At 39.0% G+C, this 19,568-nt stretch overlaps 5 protein-coding genes across 5 annotated transcripts; 2 read left to right on the top strand and 3 right to left on the bottom strand.

The window, feature by feature from the left end:
• Positions 1-329: 329 nt before the first annotated feature.
• Positions 330-2,197, top strand: Zpr1 (zinc finger protein Zpr1). Its single transcript, XM_033477329.2, has 4 exons — positions 330-472; positions 554-720; positions 783-1,458; positions 1,534-2,197. The coding sequence occupies exons 2-4, from the start codon at positions 598-600 to the stop codon at positions 2,067-2,069; spliced, it is 1,335 nt and encodes a 444-aa protein (XP_033333220.2). The 5' UTR covers positions 330-472; positions 554-597; the 3' UTR covers positions 2,070-2,197.
• Positions 2,109-3,423, bottom strand: LOC117224413 (dynein axonemal light chain 1). The gene is made up of 3 exons (XM_033477342.2): positions 2,944-3,423; positions 2,726-2,874; positions 2,109-2,661 (listed from the first exon to the last, which is right to left on the bottom strand). Exons 1-3 carry the CDS (start codon positions 2,944-2,946, stop codon positions 2,268-2,270), a joined length of 546 nt encoding a protein of 181 aa, XP_033333233.1. The 5' UTR covers positions 2,947-3,423; the 3' UTR covers positions 2,109-2,267.
• Positions 3,424-3,573: 150 nt separating this feature from the next.
• Positions 3,574-5,502, bottom strand: Tfb4 (transcription factor B4). The gene is made up of 6 exons (XM_033477339.2): positions 5,138-5,502; positions 4,561-5,057; positions 4,360-4,482; positions 4,102-4,237; positions 3,987-4,023; positions 3,574-3,898 (listed from the first exon to the last, which is right to left on the bottom strand). The coding sequence occupies exons 1-6, from the start codon at positions 5,145-5,147 to the stop codon at positions 3,823-3,825; spliced, it is 879 nt and encodes a 292-aa protein (XP_033333230.1). The 5' UTR covers positions 5,148-5,502; the 3' UTR covers positions 3,574-3,822.
• Positions 5,503-5,880: 378 nt separating this feature from the next.
• Positions 5,881-8,105, top strand: Mdh2 (malate dehydrogenase 2). Its single transcript, XM_033477337.2, has 5 exons — positions 5,881-6,022; positions 6,488-6,703; positions 6,850-7,122; positions 7,196-7,525; positions 7,596-8,105. Exons 1-5 carry the CDS (start codon positions 5,948-5,950, stop codon positions 7,722-7,724), a joined length of 1,023 nt encoding a protein of 340 aa, XP_033333228.1. The 5' UTR covers positions 5,881-5,947; the 3' UTR covers positions 7,725-8,105.
• A 1,556-nt stretch (positions 8,106-9,661) lies between these two features.
• Positions 9,662-19,177, bottom strand: 14-3-3epsilon (tyrosine 3-monooxygenase/tryptophan 5-monooxygenase activation protein epsilon). Its single transcript, XM_033477340.2, has 4 exons — positions 18,798-19,177; positions 15,205-15,511; positions 13,847-14,190; positions 9,662-13,283 (listed from the first exon to the last, which is right to left on the bottom strand). The coding sequence occupies exons 1-4, from the start codon at positions 18,859-18,861 to the stop codon at positions 13,228-13,230; spliced, it is 771 nt and encodes a 256-aa protein (XP_033333231.1). The 5' UTR covers positions 18,862-19,177; the 3' UTR covers positions 9,662-13,227.
• Positions 19,178-19,568: the final 391 nt, after the last annotated feature.

Below are 19,568 nucleotides of genomic sequence, written 5' to 3'. Positions count from 1 at the left end.
GTTGAACGATGGTTGATCGGTCAAATTCCCGCACAAAAAATTTGCCAACTACTTTCAGGCTGTACGCTGCTGCTATACGATCGAGAATCGTGTATGCGAGAATAACATTCTCAAGATCGGCTTAATTGACAGTTTATACTATCGTTGTACGATACCATGAATGAGATGTTTTATTATGCCGTTCAAACAGATTCAAATGCTACGCTTGAAGTTGGCTTTAAGATCTACAAACGTTGCTCAAGATCGGAGCTTCGAGATCTTTTCACTAGAGCGTTGGAAAACGGTGTTCAGTTACTTTCTCGCCTGAACGTCTAGTAATTTAATTGCTAGATATTTGTTGTTCTGTATCCAGATCTAGTGACTGTACTATAGAAGTTCCTAGCACGTGTAGAACTGAAATATATTTTGATTACATATTATGTTTTGGAATAAACCGGGTGATGGTTTTAATTTCCAAACACACGTTGCACTGGTAGAAATTCTCTTCGAAACGAAAATACGGAACCAATGTAAGCAGAAATCGATGTCTTTAACTTGGTCTTTTTAAAAATAGGTCTTTATCACGGATCAGACATACGAAATACATGTAACCTAAAAATGGCGGAAAATAAAACGATGATCGGAGAAAAAATAAAACCATTATTTCGTAATTTGACGGCAGACGATCCAGAGCCAGAAATTACAGAGATCGAGAGTCTCTGCATAAATTGCGGTCAAAATGTAATGTACTTCAATCTTCGGTATACTTTCTTATGTGTTATAACCAAAATATGATTTAACAGGGCAGCACTAGATTACTGTTGACAAGAATTCCACATTATAAGGATATTGTGGTAATGTCATTCGACTGTGAACATTGTGGCTATCAGAATAACGAGATACAAAATAGTGGAAAAATTCAAGAGAAAGGGATTAGAATAACATTGCAAGTTACAACGCTTAAGGACTTGAATCGTCAAGTCATCAAGTCCGATTATACCAGTGTGAAAATTCCATCTCTGGATTTTGAGATTCCATCCAGATCACAAAAAGGTGAAATCACAACAATAGAGGGTATAATACAAAGAACGATCACTGGCTTAGAACAAGACCAACCTGCCAGAAAAAAAGAAGATCCACATTCAGCTGCTCAAATTGATCAGTTTCTTGATAAATTAAGGAAGTTGAGATCATTGGATGAACCTTTCACTATTACATTCGAGGACATATCAGGGGAGTCTCACATAGAGAATCCAAATGCACCCTTGAAGGATGAAAAGTGCACCGTTGTTAGATTTAAGAGAACAACAGAACAAGATCACACTTTAGGGATCTACAACGAAAATTCAGACAATGTTCTACTGAAACCTATAAAAGAAGGAGAATACACATTAGAGGAAATCGAGGGTGAAGTTCTTTCGTTTGGAACAAACTGCCCAGAATGTAATTGCCCATGTGAAACTAACATGAAAATGACAAGTATCCTTTCACAAAAGCTAATACTAATTTTGCGCTCTCACTAAATAGCTTTATCATCCTTAATTTATTATTTAGATATACCACATTTTAAAGAGGTGGTAATCATGGCAACAGTCTGCGAATCTTGTGGCCATCGAACTAACGAAGTTAAAAGTGGGGGAGGTATTGAATCCCAAGGAGTGAAAATAGAAGTGACCGTTGCAGGAAAAGAAGACTTCAGTCGTGATCTATTAAAATCGGAAACTTGTTATATGCAAATACCAGAATTGGAACTGGAAATCGGACCTGCCGCTTTAGGTGGACGATTTACCACCGTCGAGGGTATTTTAATGGCGGTCAAAGATCAGTTATCGTCGTCAACAGCATTTACTGGGGACAGCAGCGATCAAGAAGTTGTGAAGAAAATGGAAATGTTCCTATCGCACTTAGACGAGGTACTAGAAGGAAAGCGAGAAATAACATTGATATTAGACGATGCAGCTGGTAACAGCTACATACAAAGTCTATCGGATGATGGAATCGACTCTGGTTTGAAGATCACCAAATATGAAAGGAATTACGAACAGAACGAGGAACTTGGTCTGAATGACATGAAGGTTGAGAATTACTAATTACTCACTGAGGAGATGATATCAATCTGATGTATCATAATTGATGAAAAAAAATGTATCATAAATGTATACATACTGTGTTATGTAAATACATGTTGTGCAATCTTATTGCAAGATTTTTAACAAGATTCAACTTTTTATTAACTATATAGAATTCATTAAATTACGATTAGATTGAACGTACTCGTTTAAAAATATTTAAACAATGGGTATAGCATCCAGTTTCTTTAATTTGGGCAGTCTTTTGGTGACTTGACTACGCCAAAATTCTACGTCCACGTTTTCGCAGATAGGATTGTTAATAAACAATAGATCTTCAAGATGCGGTATTTCTTGCAAACGATTGAATTCCGCCCAGTCTTTCACCAAATTATTGGACATGTAAAGGACTTTTAGGGCTTTCAAAACATTTACACCTTTAATTTTCTCGATCTGATTGTAAGATATCCATAATTCTTCTAAATGCTCTCCCACCGCTTCTAAACCGGAAAATGTTTTGATGTAATTGCGCCCAACAGATAAAATTCTCAAGTTCTTCAAGGAATTGATACCACTGATCTTCTCTATCATGTTTGTTGAGAGAGATAATTTTCTAAAGTACAGAAGATTTTTGCAACTGTATCAAGGGGTTATACGTTAAATAATTAAATACTAACTGTACAGATGTTAGAGCTGCTAAGTTGTTGTCCATTTTCTCAATAGGAGGCCATTGAAAGGACAAGTTGATTTCAGTCTGTTCACTGGCGGTTAAACCAGTTTTTTCTTCCCATCTTTGAATGGCTTCCTTACAAGTTGTTGGTTTAGCCTGTTGAAAATATTATATACAAAGTATAAACTGGTAAAAATTGTTTCATATTTAAGGAATGATAATTACCATAACTGATAGAACTAATTCAGAGCCTGGTAGTTGCTAAAACAGATAGTTACTACCACTTGTATCGCCGCGTAATAGAATTATAAACAATATGCAACGACCACAAGAAATAGTAGACAATGTCGCAACGTGAAGAAACTTCATTCAACTCATGACTTCAAATCAGTCAGAAGGTATTAGCACTTGTAAAGCAAGTAGCGCGACTACAATTGTGGCCTTGGATTTTTTGTTCTATCTGTTTGATAATGGATCCTAACAAAATTGAGCAGACTACCTATATTTATGATAGTCGCATCATTCTCGAATTCACCGAACTATTACTGGAGGCAAAACAATTCTACAAAGATTATAAGTAATTAAGCTTATGATCTGTAAGCGCTATACGAAATATTCTAGTCTATTACATTACGTGTATCATACAGAAATGCACAAATTCTTTTTTATCAGAAAGATCGATGGATTATATATCCGCTTGAGGCCATTTATTGTGCACTAGAGTAATTTTCGTCTTCTTCAGGGATTCCTAATTACATCATTTCTTCTTCTCATCGTTCTTCATAAATATTTCTACATCCTTTGCAATTTTCCCCCAATACAAGTAGGTAATAATAGTAATTTAACTCTTAGGTATTAAAATATTCGAGAGTGACATTTTTTAATCGTTAAGCACAATGAATTCCGAATGGCTAAAATATATGAACCTAAGTACAAAGAGTTTTAACAGAAAGTCAAACGAACTGTAGATAAAGTTTACTACTCTAAAGATCTATAACTTCACAGCCAATATATTAATTACTCTCCTTCGTATGTGATGTATGGTGAGAAAATATGTATTTAGATAGAAAATTTCTATAGTAAAAAATTCTAAGTTAAATACAACTAATGAACTATATCCACATTTTTCTTCTTCTTTTTCATTTTCATAGGCATAGGACCTGGCATTTTGAACACTGTGCTGCAAAAAAATGATAAAATGTAAATTAATTTCCCAAGTACATGTAATATAAATAATTGTAATAGATCAACGCTATTAAAATACTTACTGACAAGTTGTACATATTGGACTGAATTTGCAAAATACTGTAAAAATAGATCAATGAATCAATGTATCGAATTTACATTAAAAATGTCTAAGGAATACTGTTGAATTTCATTTACTTGATAAACATATGGAGCAGACATAGCCAATGTCTATTAGTTCTTGATGGCAGAAGCATGCTGCCCTGTAGTCCACTTTCACAGGTGGAGGAAGTACTAGCTTTGTTCTAACATTCGGATCTGGCAGAAATATCCACTAAACAGACACAAATGTTTCTTCTTAAATATCAAAAGTTAAATGAACCCTCGACTCTGGGGTTCAGATATACATCCAGTAGCATATGTAAAAAGTGCAAATAAATGCTATATTTTCCTTACTAGTAAGTACTGTAGTAAACCACTTAAGTGGGGGACTTTCAAATAATTTCCACCAGTTATATCGCAGCCTTGTTGAAGTAATGTTAATTCTTGATCCAGACTGCAGACATCCAGTATTATTCCCTGCATGTTAAAGTGACAAGAATTAGCTACTTATTCAATTATATGACATGTATGTTAATAAGCGATACACTAACGAACCATTTTTTGGGCAGTGAAAAATATATTCATATAGTTCATGTATTGAGTAGCCGAATCATTGCTAGCTGTTATCACAAGTATTCTAGAATATAATTTTTGACCAGCAACTTTTTCTCTTTCTAATCTTGCTACGTAACAGAGTGCCATGGTCAACGCCCCCGATAGCAGGCTTTCTCCATTTAAAGGCTTGTCCATAGAAATTTCATTGATTACTTGTTGCAATTGCTGCCTGATAGTGCGCTCCACCATAGTGAACTTTTCATACTGTCCATCAATTTGTCGAATTTCCGAAGGTTTCTCACAAGGATACAAAAATCTTGCCCCGTGGCTATGACACGCTATTATAGCTAATTGGTTATTAGACGATTGCATCAAGTGTGCATTAGCAAAAACGATAGTAGAGTCCAAACATTGTGTCAACACTTTTGTTTCTTGTTTCACTATTCTCTGCACTGGATTCACGTCCAGTACAATTGTCAACAAGCTTGTTTCTATTTCTGAAACGAATACAATGATATTTAAACATTTTTGTACGACTAAACTTTTTACTGTTATAGGTTAAACGATACGAACTTACCGTTTGTCATATTGAATTGACCAAATTAACGTAACTATTGTATCTAACAATAATTATACACACAGTTTCTTAATAACACATTTTTATCATTTTTATTAATCCCCTCGAATTTCCCAGAAATTTAGGTAAACGAATACACAATCATATTGCAAACAACCGGACATGTACAAACCAACGACTGTGCCGGGTTGATTAAATATGGTTTATGTACCAACAGAATTGAAACTAAATTACATTCCACGAACTTTTTGACGGAGCTCAAAAATAAAAACATTTCTAATTTATAACGTATTCATAGAATATTGTTAATGTTCTTGTCTCAATCGTAAATATATATGTATCTGTATGTATGTATGTACAAACATTGTTTTCAGTACATGTTAGTACGTATGCAAATAGCGTCGACTGTTAATAGCGATTATGCATTCATAATTCTGAATGAACACTGTCTGACGAGTGAAGTACATACGTTAAATATACATACTTTCGAATATGATTGAACATGATTTAAAAAAAATATACGTTTGTTTGTATGTGGCTTTCACATTTTTAATGGCTTTCTTCAAAAGTTCCCGCCCGATCACCTTTTATGCAACAGTCAGAGACGTGCGCAAATAATCCATGCGAAAACGCGCATGGTTGCAAACGTATTTTGTAGTGGATAGCTAACTGATTGGTTGAAGAGAATGGGAACGAACGTGGAACATCATTGAGGTCATCAGGGTGTCTTTGAAAGGTTATCGAACGTCGTCTTCTCGAACTTGAAATCCGTTACTGTTACATTACTACCCGAAGTTCCGCTGCCTGAACATGCTGCCACGAATTCTGAAGCCAACATTATCCGTCGCTCAACAAGGAGCCAAGGGGCTCTCGACGAGTGTCAGAGTAAGTCCCGCAAGAGATTTATAAACACTGCCGGTCGAACAAACCAGTCTTTTTATACGTATAATTTGCATTTTACATTTCGCACGGTATATAAATCATTCAAGAGACTTGGGACCCTTATTTTTGCGGTCGATTGCTTATCTTCGCAATAGTAGATATGTATTCAGAATTGTTATGCAACCACTTTTGGTCTCGCGAAAAGAATGATGTGTAAAAAATGGAATTATTATTATCTACCGTTACTGCGAGTATAATTAAATCGATATTATACAATAGCATCGACGGTAATGCGGTTGACTTTGCGACTGACAATGCGTTCGTTTGAATGCTCTTCAATGCGGTTATTGACGTTACTGGTAACCCGCGTGCGACTAGATCTGGCGTCCTCAAAGAAGTAAATCATCAGAATGCCCTGACAATAAAAAAATGCGTTTGAACCATGTTAATTCCTGCTTTATCTTTCAGCGCGATGCCAAGGTCGCAGTCATGGGCGCCAGCGGTGGAATCGGTCAGCCGCTGTCGTTGCTCTTGAAACAGTCTCCTCTCATTACCGAATTATCTCTATACGATATCGTGAACACACCAGGTGTCGCTGCAGATCTCTCACATATGGACACAAAAGCCAAAGTAAAGGCATTCACTGGACCTAATGAATTGAAGGATTCGGTCAAAGGAGCTCAAGTACGTTTCCTACACTACACACCACAGTAGCCACATGCCATTTCCTACTGTAGATATTGAATTCCTTTAGCTTCAAGATTGTTATATACATGTATATATGTATGTATAATTATATAAGATTCTTATTTGCATACGACTTTTTATAGGTAGTTATCATACCTGCCGGTGTACCACGCAAACCAGGAATGACCAGAGATGATCTTTTTAATACAAATGCATCTATAGTAAGGGATCTTGTTCAGGCTGTGGCAGAGAGTTCTCCAAAAGCACTTATTGCGATTATTTCAAATCCAGTTAACAGTACAGTACCTATTGCTGCCGAGGTATTGCAGAAGGCTGGTGTCTATGATCCTAAAAGATTATTTGGTGTAACCACACTAGATATTGTCAGATCAAATACATTCATTGCCGAAGCTAAAGTTAGTTCAAAATATATGTACACAATAAGATTCAATGTTTCAAGACCATAGTATCTGATCCATGGTTTTTTAGGGTCTTGATCCACAGAAGACATCGGTACCGGTTATTGGAGGACACAGTGGTATCACTATCATCCCACTTATCTCGCAATGCAAGCCATCGGTCTCCTTTCCCGAGGATCAATTGAAGGCTCTCACTCTAAGAATTCAGGAAGCGGGTACGGAGGTTGTTAAGGCGAAGGCGGGTACAGGCTCTGCCACGTTGTCGATGGCATACGCAGGTGCTCGATTCGGTTTGTCGTTGGTCAGAGCACTTAATGGTGAACAGGGTATTATTGAGTGTTCTTACGTTAAGTCCGACGTTACACCGTCGAAATACTTCTCGACACCTATTGTCTTGGGCGTAAGTAGAATGTTTCAACGAAAGCCTGATGAACTTCTACGGGTAATGTATGATTTATATTTACTTTCAGAAAGGAGGAGTTGAAAAGAATCTTGGCCTTGGCACTCTCAGCAACTACGAGAAGAAGCTATTGGACGAAGCTATTCCGGAACTCAAGAAGAATATTCAGAAAGGAGAGGATTTCGTGAACAAGAAGTGAATACTGCCAATTTGGAACTAGATAGAGGTGTGATTGACCATGAACTGGAAGGAATCGACGATTATCAGTATTCGTTACAACAATCCTCGCGTTGTACGCGAATCGTTGTATTCGAAAGGGGAATCCTTTCGACATGCCAATCAGTAGATAAGCCCGTCTTGTACACTGTATAAAACAGATCGAAATTCATTCGTTACGAGTCAGTAAATAAACGAACAAGAACCGAAAGACAAAGCGAACGGTTTTATTGCTATACGAACAATATTCATAGACCTCAATTAAGAAAGAAACACACAATGCTGAATCACGAAATTTAATGTAGACAATTTTAAATAAAACAATCCCTGAACGTAAAACAAATAAAGATTATTTTTGCTAGCACCTTTGTCGTTGTTATAATTTTACTCTTATCTTATATTATAGGGGATGGTTAATCGACGCAGAGATAAAGTTCGTTTCGTGCGATCGATGGTAATGGGAATAATTTATTTTAGGGTTTTTAAGAGGAATATTTCCCGGAATCTGTGCCCTTTGCAACTGATGAGCAGGAGCTGACGCTAAAGATCTTTAAGTGATTAAGATAATCTGATTGCAGACGCTTTGTCTGTTACACTGGCCGCGGAGGGCCGCAACAGACAAGAATAGTAAGTTGGCTGAAAACAATGAGATAATAAATTGAAGAGCTGAAGACATTGCAGAAAACATAAGAAAGCGATATTTCCACCACCGTCGCCTTCTTCTCCGGCTCCATTATTTCAGTTGCCGTTAAAAACAATCACACCGACTACTCGAAAAGAACTATTCGAGAAAGTACCGTCGCTTAATAGGCCAGCTATAACCGTCGAAGATCCGTTGAAGATGATCCTAAAAAAAAGCATCACAAAATATTAAGATAAATCGCAAGGATCGGTCCCACTCGTTCTCGTTATTTAGAGAACGAGGTCTAAAAATTAATATCAAAACCACAGAAACAACGTTCACTCTTTCATCACCAATTTAGTGTACTTACGAGGCAAACCCTTAAGGGGAACACTTTATGAATCATACGCTTATTAGAGCGACACAATTTTCAGTTGCTACTTAATTGTTTCTCAGCCTTCGTTGCCAGTCAACCGGACACTCAGGGGTAGGGGGATTGTTATTTAAAAATCCCAAGGTAAATCAGCGAGGATTAACGCGTTATAAAAAGGAATCACATCCTCCGCAGCTGTTTGGGGGATGAATTTACACTCTTAATGTCCCAATACATTTGTAATTTATAAAGTGCAAAAAATGTTCTCTGTTTCAATAATATCGTACAATGTATCATCTCCAAGTTTCTGATGGTTTCTTCTATCGTTAAGTATCGTAATTTCTTCTAATATGATTTTTACCTGAAAATTGTGTTTTGAATTGTTGAGTAAAGGGAGATGTTTGTAATTCAGGAAAATGGAAGAAATACTATACCGGGGCCAGTCATCTCACTTGACATATTACGTAGCATTAAATTAAAATCTGCCAGGCGCAGAACGAACGATCAATTAATGAGATCTTCGAAAAGCGCTCGATGATAAATAGACGCGAAGGCGTTGAGCCCAAGCCTGTCTCCGATCATGATTGGAACGGATAATTGAAATGCTTGGAACGAATTCTGAAACAGGTGGATGTTAATGGACAGCCGAGGCGTTTGTTAATCACGACGAACTTTCTCGTTAGACTAATATCATAAAGAACAATCAATCGCTCAATACGAACGCGAGAGATATCATCGCAGGCTCTAATGTTGGATGATTCACTCTGCAAAGTGAATCATACAATGAAAACGCCTTGATATCACGCACATGCATTGTTTACATTTAATGTACAGTACAATTTAATATATATATATATAATTTAATAATATATAATAATTTATATAGTATAGTATAATTTAATTTATATATAATATACTGAACGAATAGAGAGTTGTAATTACTTTATTTGTAGCTTTCACGTGTGTGGTTTTACAGAAAAATGTCGTATCCGGTAAAATTGTATCGATTGTAGTACGTACAGAGAAGTGTGTGAGAACGCATGCGAATTGGGGAAAAAATTGTTCGTAAAAAATAAAAACAAAGACAAATTTAGCCTCCTCCCAAATGACGATAAATTTTGATATCCAAGTCTAATTATTCGCTCTTGAACTGGGTTAGCGACAAGATGGAATGAACTGAAGATAATTACAGATAACTAATATTTATAATACAGAAAGAGTGAGAAAAAGAGAGAGAGAGAGATGGAGAGAAAGAGAGAGACAAGAGCAAGCAGAGTACATCTAGTAAGAGATGGAGTAAGTAGATGTGTCTTTGTAAAAATCGGCTAAACACGTACAACGATTCTGAATAAAAGATTTAAAAGCGGTCTGAATCGATACACCGATCGTCTATTCGCCTTTAGTAGGTCCTACGGACAATCCAGGCGACCAGACAGTCTACCTACGATTGTTACTGTTAGTCGGGAACACTCTACAAGTTTTCATTTACTTTTTTTCTCATTCGCTTATGAGTCACGCTACATCGTGGACGACATTAATTGTTATCGCGGTTGGACTACTTCATCTTGTTTTTAATCCATCGTGTAAGCAAGTAATTGGATGAGGTATCTGACAGTTTATCGTCGTTTGGAATCCACTACACCGCTCGTTGCCACTGACAAATTTTTATTGTACCTAAATCTCTCCAACACTTGCGCGCATTTACTATGATATAATTCCTTATGCCGATGGATCCCCGATTTTCTTTACGGTCCCTCCACTGTTCTTCCATTTTCGTATTCTCGATCGCGCAGTTTTCCGTTCTATTTTTCTTGATCTTCATTCCTGCGTGTTATCTTCTACGTTTCTCGATGGTCACACGCATCTAAAAGTCGTTCCTTTTTTCCGTTTTTTTTTATTTATTTCTCGTTTCTTCTCCAATGGTGTGTTCGAAAACGAATCACGTCAATCGATTTCGTCGTGATACCCTAATTTTACGTTCTTAAAATTACTCGCATATACTTACTTACGGTGCCGTTGATATTACTTTGAGTTATTCTTTGTAACGTACTTTATAACATGATTATCAATTTTTATCGTTATTAATACCTAAATACAGGGGAGGGGGGCACGATAATGCACACCGATTTTCTAGGCAGAACTCGATTATCTGCGCGCGGTTCCTTCCGTCTTTATTTTTTCATGTAACATGCCTCGCTTTTTTGCTGCACGCTTTTTACACACGAATCACCAAGATCGCCCTTCTCCCGTTATAAGCACACATCAGCGGTTCACTATTTATTTAATAAACGAACAATCAATTTGTAATGCACCGATGGTTCTTCTTTTGCGGTAAAAAAATGATATCAACATGACAGCTAGTAACAGTTAGATTGCATATCTTTATGCAAATATAAATTTTTATGTGCTAATTTATCGGAAAAAATAACCGCAGCTGGTTACTTGAACGGAGCGAATGGTCGACATCGTGTCGCAAAACTTACTTCTTTACCATACTTAACAAAATTTCGTGCTAACAGACTAACGAACGGATTGTCTACTATCGTTGGAATGTTATTCTCAAAATGAAAATCGACGGAATGGTTCACGGATACAATAATGAAAAAAGAATGAGAAAGGGAAAAACAATGATGACACCAACGCTACGAACGGGTAGACACGAACCAAGAAAACGCAATGGAATAATCGAGGATAGTGAGTCGGCGTGTGAAGTGAGCGCGGACGAATAAAGTCGGGATACAATCGTTTATTCTGTAATTGGTAATACCACAGCGATCGTTTATAGTTTTACACAATGGGGTGTATGAAAAAGTACAACCATAATATTACAGACTAGCTAGACGGCTACTGGTTTTTTCGCTTCTTCTGTTCGTGTGTATAACGATGATATAACGGAATTTATATTATACTCTTTTTGTTTCGATTTTATCGTCTTAAAAAAAGTTCATCTACCGTTAACACTTCTTTTCGGTTTATCTTAATATTCCATGCTTTTCGTCGATTTGAAAGAAAAGAACGGAATCGTAAACAGAAAGAAAGTAAAGGTAGAATAAAAAATGTAATTGTCTCTCTTATCGCGAAAAAGGCTCGAAGGTGTGAGTGGAAAGAAAATGTTCGACATTGTCGAAGACGGTTGCAGTTTTTTCGCACATGTATTTCAACGTTCTTTTCCTCTCTTTTCGCTTTGTGTATTATTATTTGGTGTCGATAATCGAACGAAAAATTTTGAGCCTGCTAAAATGATTGATTATTTAATTATTGCGTGTGTTTCATTAAGTACGACGCTTTTGCATATGCGCATCATTTTCTTGACAAAACAGAACCACGGCTACACGAAGGGTATCGTGACCCATAATGCTGGGAGCTACGCGCGTACGAAATTACTTGGGATTCGGACTTCGTTCGGAAGTACATATCTCGGTAATATCTTATTAGAGGGACGGCGGGGCCGAAGACAAGCAGTTGGTAGCCCTGGTGGATGACACCGAAGGGAAAATCGGTGAAGCCGCGTGTCTTCGCTCTCGCCGCGGACAACGATGTTGCTCGTTCTTGGACGAACGGTCGATTTTACATTCGATTTTGCCCGCGCATACAATTAACATTGGATTTAAACTTCGTGTGGTATGCGAGAGCGATCGTGCGCGCAGTAAAAAAGCGGGGGAATTGGACGAGCAGAAGGGACAAATCGAGAGGATGGGCCGGGGGGGAAGGAGATTGATTTGTAATCGGCGAGGAAGGGGTGTGGGGCCGAAGGGAGCGGGTCAAACAAACGAACGCAATAATGCACTTCGATCGACGGTCAAACATCAAAGCAGATATGCTTTTTTTTCACTATTCGTAAAACGTTGTAGGACACACTTGTTAATTCGTTCTCACTCACTGGAACCGATGAAAGCGAGGGGGATGATCGTCGTCCCAACGGACTGAGGGGGCGTGCTACATTCCATTTTATTACTATATTGGTGGCCATACACGCGTGTACGCCCCACTCGTAACACGTTCTCGACATCGTCCACGTTAATTCGTTTTTTTTCTCTTTTTTTTCTGGTTCTCGTTTGCTTTTGTTTGGCCAGGCATGCACAAATGTAAAGACAGCATTTTTTTGTTTTTCGTTTGCTTGCTCATGGTTCTTCTCTCAGTATATCGCGAAGAAGGCAAAGAAAAGTGCCCCTCTAAATGCATTTTGTTTTGCAGTCTCCCGTTTCTATCTTACCGCAAGGTGCGTGTCCTTTGCAGAAGTACTTTCTGCGTGCTTCGTAAATTCAATGCGTGTTATATCGAATGATTTGTTTGGTTTTTTTATTTGTTTGGAATTAACCGTACGTACGTGCGTGTTTTTAGGGCCACGCAATCGCTAAAGATCTCCCCATCCCACCCCGAACTGCCACCTGCCGAGTTGTTTTCTTTTGCTTATGAGTTATTAAGAGTTTTTTTGTATTTCTTCTGTGTCTCAGTTTTATATACGCAATATAACACTCACTACAGTTAGAGTTACGAGACGTCCTGATCTTCCACATCTTGCAGCTGTTCCTTCTGTTCACCCTCCCCTGTACAAGAACATGGAAAGTCGTTAATAAACATTCGCTATCGCTCATTATGCGATATGCACATTATGAAAGTGAGCAATGTATCGATTGCTGGAGCGGTAATTGACGTGTGAAGGTGTTAACATTATGAGGACAATAACAAGAAGGGATGGGGTTTGCTCACCAGGTGACTAAAAAGGGATGTATGCCTATGTTCAAGCGTTGGTGGATATAGCAGCAGCCTGGTTTTCACGATCGGCCTCAAACTCTAAATTACAAAGTAGTGATTCTTTGTCCGGAATACAATTTTTAACACCGTAACAATGTGGTCGAAAAGATCTCCACCGTTACAAGATTAAACGTGGTGTTTAAAAAATAATTGAACTCGTAATAAAATTTTGATAGACAAACTAGCTAGCTAGCTGTGGAACAGGGCGATAAAATCTTCTATATAACAAGGAAGATTTTATCACGCCAGGTGCAATATATATTATTGATCGTCGCGATGCCACTCTCCGACGGCCTGATGGAAGTGTTTCAAAGAGTGCTAAAAAAGCGTTCCTGTCTTCTGGGACCATACTAACCTTCTCCTTGCATATCCGACGTCCACAAAGTCAAATTGTCCCTGAGGAGCTGCATAATGAGGGTGGAATCCTTGTAACTATCCTCGGATAAAGTGTCTAGTTCCGCGATCGCGTCGTCAAAGGCTGCCTTCGCTAGGCGACACGCTCTGTCTGGGCAGTTCAGTATCTCGTAATAGAATACAGAGAAGTTTAGCGCTAATCCTAAACGGATGGGATGAGTCGGAGGCAGGTCTGTCATCGCGGTGTCGCTGGCCGCTTTGTAAGCCACTAGCGAGTTTTCTGCTGCCTCCTTCCTGTCGTTACCGATGGCGAACTCGGCCAGGTAACGGTGGTAGTCGCCCTTCCTGCAATTACATTCAATTAGACATTCTACATTCGTTTCTACCTTCGTTTCTTCCTTCCATTTCCTTCTATTTCGTCACAATCATTCAGTGAGTCAAGTTACATTCATTAACGCTGAATGAAACAGCTTCAGGATTTTTGTCATACAGCTATTGAATTATAATTATAATACATACTAATCGCTTTTAGCGTTTGATAGAAACTTCGATGTTAAAACAACAGTTTCAAAAAGTTTAACGTAATAAGTTTCTATTTACGCGTCATGCTTTCACAAATTAATCCTCAAGGATGAGAATTTACACAAACATCAACAGTCTGGTTAGGATATACGCCCTGTACAGTTTCCCCCTCTTCCTCTTTTTCTAGTAACCTGGCATTAATATTCATCAGAGTATTAAATTTAATGAGATGCCGACATGTAGAAAGTATCTGATTTATCTATAATTCAATAAAAGTTAGTATTCGCGGGAGGGATATTGCCGCAGTCGCCCCTTGTTAAAATCAAGCGAAGGAGTAATAGCTTCGACTTTTAAACTAATAGTATTTTTACTGCCAGTTATTTGTAAATCATATTTCAATCTCAGTAATTATCGAACCAGACGGCAGCAAGTTTTAAAAACCAATACCTCAAAAACCAGTGACCGAAACGAAACGCTCTTCCGCATTGAATGCCTTTTAATCAACGCCGGCACGCTAGCGAGGCAGAAGCTTGATATTTAAAACAAGCTTAAAGCACATCTAAAATATTCCCTACTAGAGTCTAGTATATTTTTCAAACTGTGGAAAATATTATCTCCATTGATAAAGCATATATATTGCAGTTCTTTACATTTTAATTAGTATTTTAACCACTGGAAAGGCTTCTTAAGACGTTCAACTATTTCTCGGGAATTGTTATTCCCAAAAGAATGAAAGAAGAAAATTCTCGGCAATTAAACAAAACCTATTGCTAAACTTCCAGTAAGTAAAAAGTGCTAAAAATCTGGACACATTTGTGAATGTACAGGGCTTCTTACATTTTGTAATAAAAGACTTTCGATTCGCCAGTGGATGCATATGGAATCAGATGTTTATCCAGGACACCGAGGATATCGGCGCAGATGTCTTTCAGTTCTTTCTCTACTTGGGACCGGTACTGACGGATCATTTCGAGTTTGCCTTCGGCGCCCTTGCTCTCCTCCTTTTGTTCGATGCTCGAGATTATTCTCCAGGAAGCTCTTCTCGCCCCGATTACGTTTTTGTAGGCAACAGAAAGAAGGTTCCTCTCCTCGACGGTCAGCTCTACGTCCAGCGAAGCGACCTTCTTCATCGCCTCAACCATCTCTGTAAATCACATCGACGGCCACAGCCGTCGACAACGATGCCATTATAGTGAAAACCACTCAACATAAATACACGCGAAACAATCAAACAGAAGCAACGTTTGCTGCTTCATGAAATTATGTGGAAACACTTCCTTAATTATAAGTCGGATTTTATAGAAGAGAAACATTGAAATTGTTCGTATATTGTTGGCAAATAAATTGATATTAATTGTCCCCAACGATAGAGGGTCGCCGATTTTTGCGGACGGTTAGTACAGTGTCTGAAAAACATAATATCGTTGATTCGTGTTAATAAGGATCTGTTATTTTGAAGTGATACTTGCCCGAAGAATATTATGTAAAATCATGGCAGAGCAATGAGTTGGAAATGACTTATCGATTATTAATATGTAGCTACCCCGCGTGGATATATTATTAGTTTCATCTGGGGATGATGGCGAGCTTCGGCGTGAGAAGATGAGCGCGCGAGCATACATATATTAACCTGCTGCCCCTTGAACTTTCCAAGGAAGTTGTTAACTATTATGTATTTATTACCTATAGGTGCGAAGCATGCGAGAATAATGATATCGATCGAAACATACACTTATCGCTTGAAAGTCTGTGAGCATTTTCTTAATTGTAATTACCTGCAAATATTTACAAAACTATTTATTCAAACAAATATGCATTCTACATTCGTTATAAAAAAATTAATTCAGTGAAATTGTAATCGTTCATATACTTTTGAAACGCAGTGTATAAGTATTTTGATGTTTCCCCGGTTGCAATAAGGAGAGATCAGGGAATTCCATCGTTCAAAAAAGAACATCCAAGTCGTATTTTGTTAAAAATTGCCGTGTCGCATTTGTGGGTAAGGGCGAAATTTTTGATGTCCACGAAACAAGACCGATAACCGGGTGAAAAAAATGGTATTAAAGAGACACGAGACAACGAGACAGATTAAAGACACGGCCTTTATATTCGGAATTCCAAGACTCCTTTTCTCGTAACGAACGACTCTCGAACGACTCTTACTAACAAAAATACAAATCACGAAACAATTAATTGATCACCTAAAGATTGTCGATGCAATCATTTCTTTACCCTGCTTGTACGTCTATCGATTCGAATCGATATCTATGCACCCTCTTTTTTTATTGTCCTCCCGTAAAAGACAAGGGTGGCGTCATGGTGGTGGCATCTACGGTCAGATTGAACCCGGGCTGAAACCAGGTTAAATAAATACCTAGAAACAGTTTCGGTTAACATTTTGTCGTGTACTACCCGTCGAACGAACATACGACTTCCGACTGTAAAGAATAAATCAAATATCACTGAAGTTGCATCGAATAAAACGCAATGATCGAACCTATAAAAATCATCTTTCTTCGTTGTCCATCCGATGAAATTAATGTTCTCATCGATAGTTCTCAAGTTCATGGTGGTTCCGGGTAAAAATTACCGTGAACGCGGTATACAATGATGGAGGTCTACAGAAACGTAGGATATAGCGAGCACAGATCAATACTTTCCTTCTACTATGGCCCCCTCTTCCTTCCCTCTCTCCACCTTCTCGCTGTCTCTCACCCCGATACCGTTCTCACCCTCCGTCGTGATCTCTCTCTCTCTCTCTCTCTTTCTCTCTCTCGTACTTGGTCTCTCATTCGCAACCCTCAAATTTGCCCATCGCCCTTCCCCACCTTTATGCTCTCCTCTCCTCTCTCTCATTCAGCCCGCTTATCGCCTCCTCTCCCTTCCATCCCTGTCATTCTCCAGGCTTGCTACCTGTTTCGACGGAAAGATCGTGCGTGTGCACGCATTTCCATGTTTTAATTTTTGTCTAACGATGCACGGAGTCGATCCAGACCCGAGTGTATCTTAAAAAATTGATGAAACAGCACCCTATAGTCGGGTCGAGGGAATCGCGGGCGTAAACGACACGCTGCGATTTTAAATACCGAGTTCGAAATACTTGTACGAATAAAAAACGTTCCAGATTTGATGGATTCAGGCGCGGCCGCGCGCGCAATTACCGAACCGTTAGTATCATACTATGACGGCTAATACGTGTCTGCCTCGAATAATGTGCCCACGCAAGCACTAAATTCTGAAAACCGGATGAACGATCTCGTCGTTATTAATCTTGTTTCGTTTAGAACCATTGTAAAAGGGAAATCTTTTCGACATGTCACGTGACAACGGGATCGCTTGTCTGCCGATTTCGACCGACCAATCGGTGGACAATAAATAGACCCTGTTCACGAATCGACAGACTACATTTATGCACACGATAAATGTCAAATGTTCAATCGAACTACTGGTATGGATCGAGCGAGAAGGAAACTCTGTGCGGAAAGAAATGCAAGAAATTACAAGATTTAACGGTTATTCTTAGTTAGTCTCTGTATATCCACATTTGCAAGTCCATTTTCGCAAGAGAGCAAAATAATAATTTCTACAGTCTGCGAACGTAAGTACGTAGAACGATACGTAGAGCATGTAATAGGGGAAAATGGCTGGTGATTAACGACACCGGATACGTAGCCTAGGAAAACGCGAGCCGATCTACCGGAAAAGCATAGTCGATAGATCGGTTGCTCGATCGGTCGAGCGATTTCTCTGTGTTTTCAAGGCCGAATACCACGAGCAAAGCACGCATTACTACGTGTCGAAAGAGGAGTATAACCCGGCGGCGATTGGTAAGAGCCGTGCCGTGTCTATGCATCACATGCGTCGGTGAAAGACCGACTTTGTCCAGTTATCTGCCGTGAGGCCTCCTAAAGTACTCGAGACGGACAGTACGCCTAGCAACGGCGTTGACCAGCTTTCGATGAAACAATGCACAGCTCTAGAAAGGTCGAGCTCTCCGAAGGTTTAGAGACTACCCGCGGCCTAGTCGTCTCAAGTCCGTGTAATTTGAAATACCATGACAGAGTCTAGGGAACCGGTGACAGAACCGAAGGGCCAGCCCATTTTTTTTAAAATAAAGGAATAAAGAAAGACCGATCGGTCGAACCGGCGACTCGATATCGTATTGCGGCGATTAGTCGTATTTGACGTTTCCACGACATTTGACAGATCCGATTGGACACACGATATCACGGTTATGACTATGTGTCTGTTCGTCGAGGCAGTTCCCGATTCTGTCGGAATAAATTCGGAATGCGATAGGGTCGCGACCCACGAGGATCGTGTTCTACCTCCTTTCTCTTTGTGGCCGTGCTCTCCTCTGTCTGTCTGTCCGATTTCGTGGATTTCATTTTGGCGCAAGCCGGGTCCTTTCCCGGAAAATATCTACTCACCGTCGTAACGCTCCGCCTGCTCCGCCAGTTTCGCTTTGTAAACGTTGTCCTCCCGTTCCGACATCTTGGATGCTTCTAGATTTCACGGGCCGGACGAAAGGTTCCAGGGAAATCGCACGAAATCCTCGTTTCACCGAAATACGTACACCTCGTCGTACAGCCACTCGCAAGCTCACTGACCAAGATGGCGGCGCCCGCCAACAATCGAAAGCAGTTCCCAGTTCGCGCAGCCTCTGCGGACACTCCACTCGCCATGCGCTCCCTGTCTCGTGTATTACTACGCCATTCGTGACGTCATTCGTTCGGCGGCCACCAAAGGCCCCACGCGCATGACGGTTAAATTCGCCCCGAATATCCCCGTATATCCGGTCTATCAAAACCTGGCCAAGTTTCATTTGAAATTGAAATAGCTGATAATTGGACTGCAGATGTTTATGCAATTTCGAGTTTTTTTATGAACAGCTTTCCGAAGGCCGATATCTATTCAGACACATGTCTTCATTACAATAATATCCCGATCGACTTGAAGTAACCTTAAAAATCTCATGAAATTTTAATAGAAATCATTGTTTTTGTTCATCTATATTTGTACTGATATTATTGTAGGACATTGCAACTACATTATCTAATGATCAAATTGAATGTTAAATTGTTTCTGAAATTGTTCAATTTCAAGCATAAGGATATTGTTGCACTGATAAAACTTCGGTGCAACGATGCAGAATAAATTCATGTATACAGATTTTGTAGAATACCTATTACTACATGGAA

Source organism: Megalopta genalis, chromosome 13 (assembly GCF_051020955.1).
Source record: "Megalopta genalis isolate 19385.01 chromosome 13, iyMegGena1_principal, whole genome shotgun sequence".
NCBI lineage: Eukaryota > Metazoa > Arthropoda > Insecta > Hymenoptera > Halictidae > Megalopta > Megalopta genalis.
Note: the sequence above shows the minus strand (reverse complement) of the source record. Positions and strands in the feature narration are given on the sequence as shown.